Consider the following 10,545-nt stretch of genomic DNA (forward strand, 5'->3'; position numbering starts at 1 on the left):
GTTTTTTATTTAGTTTAGTAAACATGTCTGTGTGTGTGTCTATGGATGCTTTGTCTTGTTGTCTGAAATGCACTCCTTGGAGAGCACGTAGAGGAAGCAAACCCTACCACTATGTGTTAAAGGTGAGGACATCTCAATGCTGTCTACACCATGCAATCATTTTTGCATGCCCTTGAGAGGATGAATTGAGAGAGTCATACAAAGCATGTCACAGCCCATCATCACAATTGCGAACTCCAACAAAGATGATGAAGAGATGCAAAGAGAATTGAAACCGTGAACTCCAACGATCGTAACTCCACACGGCGGGCAAGAATACATCCAAGGGCCCAAGTTTTAATGTGACTGATCTAACAGCCTAGGATTGTCCAATTCTCCTCCCAAACCTCTCCTTAATAGAGAAAATAAATTTTAGTATTTTGGGTGATACTTGGGTCATATTGAACCCTAAACATATGATACATAGGCACTTTCGACAATCAATTGAAAGAAAATTTTGGACACGATCCATGCATAAGTCATAAATACAAACATGGTTATCACACAGCTAAAACTAGCAGCTTTGGACTTTGCATTATGAACCTTGCTATGTTACTCATAAGGAACCTAAATAACATCATCTCATATGATATCATATGAACCTTTGTAGCCCATGGTCAATTACCAAATCTTGTGTTATAAGACTAGCCATAGGTGAGCACAATTATTTTATGGTTCCTTTCGTCTCCACATAGATGGTCTTTATAAAAGTAGGAAAGCTCATACAATATCTATCTTTCTCGTATAGTGAAATGTGCATTGCCATATAGAAGGTATTTTGCCTTTAGGTTTAAGTAATTAATAGGCACATATAGATCATTGCATTGATTGATTATGTTAACAAGGGCACAAGTGCACGTGGGCACTCCCTCCTAGTATGGTGAGTGCTTTAATGAAAGCAAATGATTATAAAAAGCTAAATCTCGATAAAAGGCAATTTCATCAATTAACATCGTTCAAAAAGTTTCCAAGGGGAAATTCATGAAAGAGTTCAACTCTCTATCATAGCACTACGTCTTAGGAGTCACTATGTGTCTTCCCATACACCAAAATTAATAGCAATATATAGATCATGTATAAATAATTAATAGCGAGATACATATATCATTTTATTAATTTGATTATGTTTATTAGCACTAGCTTTCCTAGAGACAGTGCTTAAGGATTGAGTTGAGTGGGACTTTTATGATTATTTTTAGTTTTTTGGAAATTTTTATTAGGAATTTCTTAACCTTTACTTTTAGATGGTTGTTGGCTTTTTAGCTTTTAGCTTTTGTGTCGCTATTGGCTTTTCAGCTTTTAGATTGTGTGTGCTTTTCACCCCCCTCCAACATGGCTATAAATCAATTCAGGGGCTCCGCTCTCCCTCCATGCTTGAGCCCTCCCTAGAACGATTGCCTTGGCTTCCTCAAGCGATAAGTCTCCAAGTCACTTCAAGCTTTCTGGTTGGTCATCCATGTCTTGCGTGTTCGTTTGTGAGCAAGGCCTAAAGCCGATTTGCCTATTAAGTGCTGAAACCGTTGTTTGGAAAAAAAATTGCTATCCAGAAAGCCGTTTGCTAGAAAAGAAGGTTCGCCTGTAAAAAAAAATCATGTTAAAAAGGGCTTTATGCTTGCACAATGAGCTTTATGCTAGCCAAACGGGCTTTATGCATGCTGGTCAGGAGATTGTCGTCTATTGGATCTATTTATATAAATAAAGCCAAAACCCCCTAGAAAGTTGACATCAAAACTTTGCACATATCATTCGTAAAATCTTCAAGGAAAAATAATACCAATTTATCTTTCAGTTTTAAAGTATAGTATTTTAAAAAAAAAGGCAATGGCTTTGCGATAATTGTTAGAGCATGCAAATAACTATAGAACCTTGGCAAAGCCTAATGGATCTTGCGAGTCCTCCAAGCGTTTCTTTTCTATTATTTCTTACTAAACAATCGACAGTGTCTAAAGACCCGTAAAACCCACAAGTTGGAGCCATGTGCTTTCCTGCATACATGCACCCTTGTTAAACAAGATATTGAGTTACTACAATTGGGCTCCTAACACGATGCTTCCCATCTGTCCATGTGAAGTGACCGAATGAAATTCGGTCCCGTCCTCTCTTCGCCTTCAATGTTACACTAAACTGCTTCTTCTCACCTAGGGCCGAGAACACTAGCATTGAGGGAACAATATCCACTTCAATCCCCTTGGGAGGCCTTACAACCACTTTATACGTGTTATTTCCTCCCACATAAGTCACAGTTCTAACCACTCTACGTTCTGCAACTAAATTGACAGATATAGATGGGTAATTAAGATCCGCGACAGTTAGAGGATTCTTAGGGCAGATGAGCTTGTTGCTTCCCGTAAGAGTCATCAATGCTGACTGGTTATAGTTCAGACTGCACAAAAAGAGGAAATAATCGTTTATAGATGCGTCATAGATCAACCCAGGATCGGCAGCTGCATCGGGATGTATGTGGCCACCTCCATAGTTGAATGGATTTGCTGTCGCTTGTGATCCGTTGACAAGCGCCTCCTTGTCATTATCCTGATGGGTTGCTGCACAAGGTGGAAATGCGAAATTGGCGAACATTTTGAATTGGTTTGGCGCTGAAGAGTTTGAACCGCTTTGCTATATGTTGACATTCCAAACTTGACTTGCATGACGGAAAGAAAATTTTTGGTAACCTGATGTCATTATTGCAGATTTGATAGCGCCTGGACTCCAGGTGGGGTGAAGAGCCCGCAGTAAAGCAACAACGCCTGCCGTGTGAGGACACGACATGGAAGTGCCAGAAACGACATTGTATTTCACGATTCGAGTGTCAAACGACTCAGTTGTAGGTGAAGTAGCTTCCGACCAGGCTGCCAAAATGTTCACTCCGGGAGCAGTAATGTCAGGCTGCAAGGAAGCGGCGATACGACAATATTTAGTAACACGTTTATAAGAAACGCGGAGCAGAATGCAGCACTTTCTTCTGAGTAGGTCGAAGCATCACCTTCAGAATCTCGGATGTTAGGGAATTAGGCCCTTGCGAAGAGAACGACGCCATCTGAGGGGCTGGTTTTGCATGCAAAAGAGTTTGTGGGTATTCAATGTATGCAACGGCGGAAGATCTGCGTGTGCAAAAGTCCAAGGGGTGTCGGAACAAATCGCAAGAAGATATCACGATTCATAAAACGATCGTTGCGATCCCTATTCATATTATCCTCAATAGAATAGCGGGCTGTTTTAGCTCCATCAAACGCTAAAGTGAGTCAATAACTATACGTTCCATTTGCGCGGCTGGATAAATCCTAAGGGAAACTCACCCGGTCCTTTTAATGTAACTCAAGATGGACAGCCCGTCAGCGGCATTCACATGTGTCGCCGGAACGAGTTGTGGATCTGACAAGAGCTCGTCTCCTTGGATGGGCGCGTTGTATAGGATCATCCCCACACCGCCCGCTCGCTTCACAACGACGCCCTTCTCCACGCGAGCATTGATCCCACGCATGCATACGACGATCTTTCCCTTAACCTTGGTTGAATTCAACGAGTCCGGGAAACACAGCTGGCTGCCAATGCATCACTCAAACGCACAGAATCAATGAGAATGATTCCAAATTGCTAATCTCTGGAGAAATTTAAGGGTTTTCGAATCGATTACCTTGCGGTAATGTTTGAATTATCCGCTTTCACGTCGACTGAGTAGACAAGCGGATACATCTTTGCTGCAAGTTTGTACTCGGAGAGGCTAACTCCCTAGGATCACACAACGTCGAAAGCGTCATTGGCGGCTTGCCAAACAAAGAACAACGTCGAAAGCGTCAAAATTATTGAGGGAAGAAACAACTTTTCATGGTAAAATTAACACATGGATAATGAGGAGCCAACAAAGACCGACTGTGTATCTGGTTTGGTCTCCAAGGATGGCAGCCGCTGGAAACGTTCTGTCGATGCTACTGGCTGCCACCGTAAGAATCCAGGGAGCCACATTAGTGACGGAACCTGGAGCTGGACCGTTGTTTCCTGCAGAACAAACAACGACCCTGCCTTTCGCCACGGCATGGAAACTCCCGATCGCAATACCATCTGCAACATAGTCCGGAAGGGGTGGAGAACCACCCACAGATATAGAAAAAACATCGACTCCATCTTCAATGCCAGCATCGAAAGCTGCAAGAATGTCAGCATCATAGCAATTGTCTTGCCAGCACACCTTATACATGGCAATTCTGGACATGGGAGCACCCCCTGTTGCAGTCCCGTTGGCAAACCCAAACTCGTTTGCACCTGCGACAGGGATGCCCCCAGCGGTGGAGGAGGTATGAGATCCATGGCCTTCTTTATCCCTTGGGGATAAGAAGTTTCCTGTGGCAGTCTCATTGAGAGGACCATTCGCAGCCTCGTATCCTTTGACGAAGAAGCGAGCACCGATAAGTTTCCTATAATAACATAACAAAATGGAACTCAACCTCAGGGTAAGAAAAATACTACATATCACCGACAATGGAAGTGTGTAAGGCCTCCTTTTCCTACTTGCCATGGTGGGAAAAGTAATTGCCCATTTTAAAGGTCATAATGGTGGTGAAAATTTGGATTTTTATGTCAAATGTTTCACAAAGTTCTTTTTCCCACAAAACCAGTTATCTCAAAAGCTCATTTTTTTTAGTATAAAGGGGGCCAAAAAGGTGGGAGCCACATTTCACCTTGGCATTAAATTTCCCATTTGGCACAAGACTATGAGAATGCCATAAGGCCTTAAGGCAAATTCTTAATAAATTTCAACCATGAAGCAATTTACCTATTACAATTGGCCAATGTGAAATTTGTTCCGACTTCACATTCACCTCGCCATCGCATAGGGATAGGACCAAATCCATCATCACTAAAACTTTGGGATTCTGGCCAAATACCTACACAAATTAGAAGGAATTGTGTGAGATGACTATTCCATTTTAAGATTCTTATATGCATTCAATCACATTCATTTACATTATTCAAGCTATGAGACTTACCTGTGTCAAGAAGTCCAATGATAACATCATCTCCATAGTTAGCTCTCTTCCAAAGGGAAGATTTGGGCATCACATTGGAGTCCTTTTCTAAACCAAGGAATTGCCATGAATGAGTTGTATGCAAGGTGTGGACTCGATTTGGGAAAACAGAGATGACACCGGGCATTGCTACAAAAATGTATAAAATGTAAGTTATATATAGAAGTATGTAGTCCTAAGATTCAAAATTAATAAGAGAGCACTTGAAAGTAGAGGTCTGCATGTGATAAAAAAATTCCATCTTGTACCAGAGATAGTAGATACATGTTCGGGCTGGAGGAATGCAGCCAAGCCATTGATCGAATTCGTGTAACTATAGATTAATGACTCCTCGGCAGCTTCATGGCTGTTTCAAAGTAGATGTAGTTAACTTAAAGCTTTACAAGCACTCTATCAATAGTGTCTACTTCAAAGTAATATCACACACCAACTATCATTTTCCACTTAAAAATGTTACCCACAACACTTAGCAAATATTCTAGTTGCCTAGGTTTTCTCATGGTAGGCCTCCCAAGAAAAGGCAAGAATTGTTAGAGACCTTGCCCCACCTCACAACCTCTTAGTGAATGCCCAATGCAAAGGGGTATTACTTTAATTATTTTGGAAAAAAATAAAATACAAAAATAATAAAATTATATTATGGGCTAGATGGACCTCTAAAAAGATCAGACACCAAAGGGTAAGGTTTCTCTCTTTAGAACCAATACCAAAAAATCCAAGTCTTAGTTGCTATCTTTATTCCACCAATGCAAATTTCTTATGAGTCCCTTCAATTTTCCCTTCACAAATAGTCTTGCTTCCAAAAGCAAAGTCCTTGTTGTTGTGTTTAGGTATTCCTTATGAACACTATATGTGAGACCAATTCTAAAAACCATTTTATGTTTGGTGGATCCAATTGCTAAAAAAGGTGATCCTCATAGTGAGGGCGAGACTAAGGCAAGGATGAAACTAGGGCCCCAATAGTATCATGTGACTCCATGCTTTTAGGTGAAGGAGACCTCATTGAAAAAACCAACTAAGTTAATCCCAATGTGTAGTTTTATTCCTATAGTCCTAGAAATTGGGCACCTTTTCGAAAATTGGAATTTGTTTGTGTAGTAGTCCTATAAAGTAGATGACAAGCATTAATTAGAGGGAACTTTGATAGGTGGTCTACCGTCTTTGAGTAGAATCCACTAATATTGAAGCTTCCACATGAGAAATTTGAAGCAAGGAAAGAAACCATTGTTTCCAAATTCTCACATTGCTTTTGCTCTAGGTCAAGGATGAGCCTCAAGTTTTCTAGACTTGGAACATCTTGTTATCGGTTGTCTACTTCCCATAGTTTATGGACCTAGCTTGCTAGAAAGACTTTTCCCATGGTGTCTTTCCATACCAAATACTCATTCTGATTCATTTATTTCTCTGTTGGTCAGCCCATTTCCCTATACTAAACCCTCTATTAACAACAAATGCATGTCATGACTACTAGTTTAGCTCTTCCTCTTATGTCCCTTCACTTGTCTAATTATGTGGAAATTTTTCATTTTCTAGATTGACAATAGAGCATCGAAAGAATACAAATCGGTCGCTTTTGTGAAGCATGAGTGCAAGGTGAATTGCACTACTCAAAGTGAAGTGAATCCTTAAAAAGATATGAAAGGAAAGTGTGCAAACATTGTACTTCAAAAAGTCCTTCTACTCAGGGGGTGCACCACTAAGAGATCCTAGGCCATCACGTGCATTTAAGGGGTATTAAAAAAACCCCTCAACTAATTTTTTTTCCCTAATAAAACAATCCCTCTTTACTTATGAACTACCAGTTTTTTTTCTAAAGTTTAATTAAAAACCCCTCCTACTATTGTAAATCTATTAAAAATTTTCCAAAATTGGAATTAAAATACCCCTCCTTTTGAATGCATGTGGTATACTAAACATGGATGAATTTTTTAACTTAGTTTCGTTAAGAAGCTAAACTTTTATATTGGTCTCAAAAGTTTGTAGGTCCTAATAAAATTAAATAATTGAATGATTTGTCATGATTTGAAACTTTTATGCAAAAGAAATTTAAGTTCGCCAAGATTTACTTTTTTTACTGCAAAATTCAGAAGAAAATAGATAAAACTGGACTGCATCCTATTAATATTGTGAAACTAAAAAAATGATTTCGATAAACTTTTGTCAATATTTTATATTAATATATAAGCCTAGCTTTGATAAAGACATCCATGATACTAAAATTTTGGGAGGTGAACCCCCCAAGTCTTTTTATCATGTAGCCCAATCAGCTTGGATACACATAGCTCTATGCTATAATTTTTATTACTTAAGACACATGAGTATGTCTATATTTCAAGACTGATCGAGAAATCTAGGACTCTTAGGAACTCTATTTACCCACTTCGACCTTGTTTGGCCTATGAGCTTCCTCCTTGCCAAAGTTGAATCCATGAAACCTCTATTTTGGATCTCAATATCCGACCCACCACACCTTTGAGTTATATCATGTGGTTTAAATGTGTCGGGTATATTCATGGGCTTGACTATGTGTCTTGGCTTTAGTTGACTGCCCATGGTTGTGTAGGCCATGAAAGCAAGTGGAGTTATGAGGGTTGGTGGGAAATTGGGGCAAGTAGTAAGTCTAGTCCTTCGATTACCATTTAGTGGAGTAGGCATTCAAGAGTGGCTTGTGTTGCACAAGCCATGCTTGGCATGAGACCTTTAAGGCCTAGTGTTTCTTGGCTTCGTTTTGGGTGTTGAAGTTACTTGGGGTTAGCACCATCGTGACTTTTCTTGGTGGGATCTGCTATGTGCCTTGGCTACTCATCCCACCAATTTCATGGTTGCAAAATGAGGCCTTGGCTTGAATTTAATAAGTTGTGGTCATCGTAATAAGAGACTATCTTACTATCATGATTCCCAAATTCCTTATACTCTAAGTCAAACTTTGATGACCTCTAGCTAAGGTATGCCAAGTATCTTCCACTTCTTACTTGAAAGTACAAACTTTTAGAAGGATAACATGTACTTGAAAGGGGATGTTGCCTAGTACTCCAAGAATGGAAAAGGATCAGAGAGAAGGGAGGTTGACCTAATTTTCCCTGGGAACAATGGTAATATGTACCATCTAGCATCTATGGCATACATCGTATGAACTCATGAATCCCTATAGTAGGGGGTGTACTTGTTGGTCCAATTGTTCATCATTACAATGCTAAGGTGCTTGAGAATTATGCATAGTCTATCAAAGCAAGCTTGTCTATAGTCTAGACCAAGCATCCATCTCAACAATTGATGTATCCCTTTTGGAATGTCACTTATCTATTGCTTATATAATTCCAAGACTTCATAGTGAAAATATAGTTGTGTAAAGCAATGCTAGCTACTTTTCGTATACTAACAATTTGCCCTTGTGTTTAGGGTAAATTTTAAGTGTGACTATTTTTCGAATGGCAAATCTAGAAGCTTCTCCAATTGAAGGGGATAATATTGAGAGAATCAAATTTGATGAATTCTCCCAATTGGCAAAGATTAGCATAATTTCCTCTTACTACGAGGTCTGAATTTGGCCCTCCAAGTACTCGATCGACATAAGTCACCTATAAAATTAAAATTCTTAAATTCTAGCTTATAAAAAACATGTATATGAACTTTAAGTATACTTAACCCCATTGAAGCCCTCAAAATGGTACCATGGGCCAACTTTTGTACCTCTACCGTGGGAAATATTCCACCATTGTAACGTCAACGAACTCTCATGTTTTCCAAACCCGTTGCAACGACCCACTGAAATTCAAGTTAGTGCCCCATGATGGAAATGATGCCTGCCACAAATCTAGTTTAAAAAGGAGGTAAAAGTTCGACCCCCATTTCCTCAGAGAGTACGTGCAGAGAATTGCTTGCATAGCTTAATGGTTTGGATAATCGACTTCCTACACGTAACTCTGCTGCCCCTCCGTCCGTCCGTCCATTTTTTGGATATCATCCTCAGATTTTGTCTCTGGAGTCTGCACCCCTTTTGCTTTGAGGAGAGGGAAAAGCCTGACGTCGGACCCTCCTCCCTTATGATAACCTCATGGCCTGACTGCTCGCTATCTTACTCCTCCAAGCCTTTCCTTACCACATGTCTCTCTCTCTCTCTCTCACTCACACCCACAGACATCTCACACACACGCTTAAGCATTCAAGTTAGATAAAGTCGGAGTCTCGGAGGTAAAGTTTCATTAGGAATTGCTCCCGCATTTATTGATGGACTGATATAAGTTTTCCCTGAGCTGCTCGCACTGATGTATGCTTGCCATGTGGGCACCGAATTTGGTCCTCACGCTCAAGATTTTGTAATGGAAAAACGCAGAAACGAGCATATACGAACCGAAGCCAGCAAGAGCTACCGCTGCCGCTTTTTTTAATTTTCTACATTTTGTTCTACATGAACGTTTGCGAATCGTTTGCTGGTGGTTATGTCATGTTTATCAATCCGTAACCAAGAAATGCAGAGGCTAGCATTCAAGCTCCTGCTACTGCTCTTCCGAACACGTGTGAATCATTCGCTGGTTTAATTGGTTTAAGCGATCCAACGCACCTGCCCATAACGTGTTCCAGCAATTCGTGATGAGTCATGTGCATGCTTTGAGTCTCCACACCCTCTGGGGGGCTGCCCATATAAACAACATACGACTGGAAAGGCATGACAACAACAAAATCCGTCAAAGCTTGGCCCGTGATAAGAAATTCCAGATCGACCAGCTGACAGAGAATACAAAAGCAATCAACATACCTCGCTAGAAGCCCATACAACAGTGGGCAGACTAGAGCCAAGCAGAACCCAAAGGAAAGAGATCAGTATGCGCAAAGCCATAGCTGCTAGTGGAATGATTCAGGGACGCCAGAAGGCGGAGGAATCAAGACATTTAACATCGACTCTCCACAAATGGAAGAAGACGGTCCCTCTTCAAGGCAGCTATAATTATGCTAGACGTCGGCAAGCAATTGGCGCATTGGAAACGGCCAGAGTAAAAACCAAGGAGCATCGTCGTTTCGTCTATGGTGCTGTCCAGAGGTTCGATAAATTTGATGCGAGAAACTCCGCTCTCGGAGGAATTTGCTGGCCGGCAGCCCTGTATACATTCATTTATTTCTGAATGTATGCGTTAATTTTTGTATCCCAGGACCTAAATCCATTTATATACAAAAATACATATACATTTGGAGTCGGCATTCTGAAAGCGAGCATGGCACGAGGCAGGGAGGCTACACGATTGCACATTAGACCCGTACCTTTTGTAGGGGCCGTTAAAGTAGGTCTCCATGCAACTTGGACTTGCAGAGGAGAGTTCCCATGGCAAGTCGACCTCAACCAAGCCCTTGATTGTTGATCTCCCGTCTATTCTTTCCCTCCACAATGATCAGTCGCCTGCTAGTGCAATCCCTCCTCCGAATTACCTACAAAAGCCAATCCTCTATAACACTCTTGTGAGTCACTCCATGCACATCCACACCGAGG

At 40.8% G+C, this 10,545-nt stretch overlaps 1 protein-coding gene across 1 annotated transcript; it reads right to left on the minus strand.

The window, feature by feature from the left end:
• Positions 1-2,043: 2,043 nt before the first annotated feature.
• On the minus strand, positions 2,044-9,900 carry LOC147884565 (subtilisin-like protease SBT5.3). Its single transcript, XM_087398010.1, has 11 exons — positions 9,820-9,900; positions 9,625-9,719; positions 5,312-5,409; positions 5,025-5,192; positions 4,811-4,922; positions 3,911-4,451; positions 3,674-3,768; positions 3,336-3,581; positions 3,023-3,140; positions 2,712-2,925; positions 2,044-2,582 (listed from the first exon to the last, which is right to left on the minus strand). Exons 1-11 carry the CDS (start codon positions 9,898-9,900, stop codon positions 2,044-2,046), a joined length of 2,307 nt encoding a protein of 768 aa, XP_087254136.1.
• Between the last annotated feature and the right edge of the window lie 645 nt (positions 9,901-10,545).

This window comes from Dipteris shenzhenensis, chromosome 26, assembly GCF_047967505.1.
Source record: "Dipteris shenzhenensis isolate YYH24624 ecotype China chromosome 26, Dip_SZ_1.0, whole genome shotgun sequence".
In the NCBI taxonomy this organism is placed as follows: domain Eukaryota; kingdom Viridiplantae; phylum Streptophyta; class Polypodiopsida; order Gleicheniales; family Dipteridaceae; genus Dipteris; species Dipteris shenzhenensis.

Coding starts and splice junctions, on each gene's coding strand:
- LOC147884565 (XM_087398010.1), bottom strand. CDS start 9,900: ATGGCTTTGCGCATACTGATCTCTTTCCTTTGGGTTCTGCTTGGCTCT. Junction 9,720..9,819: donor TTGTATGGGCTTCTAGCGAG/GTATGTTGATTG, acceptor ATGCCTTTCCAG/TCGTATGTTGTTTATATGGG. Junction 5,193..5,311: donor ACATGTATCTACTATCTCTG/GTACAAGATGGA, acceptor ACATTTTTGTAG/CAATGCCCGGTGTCATCTCT.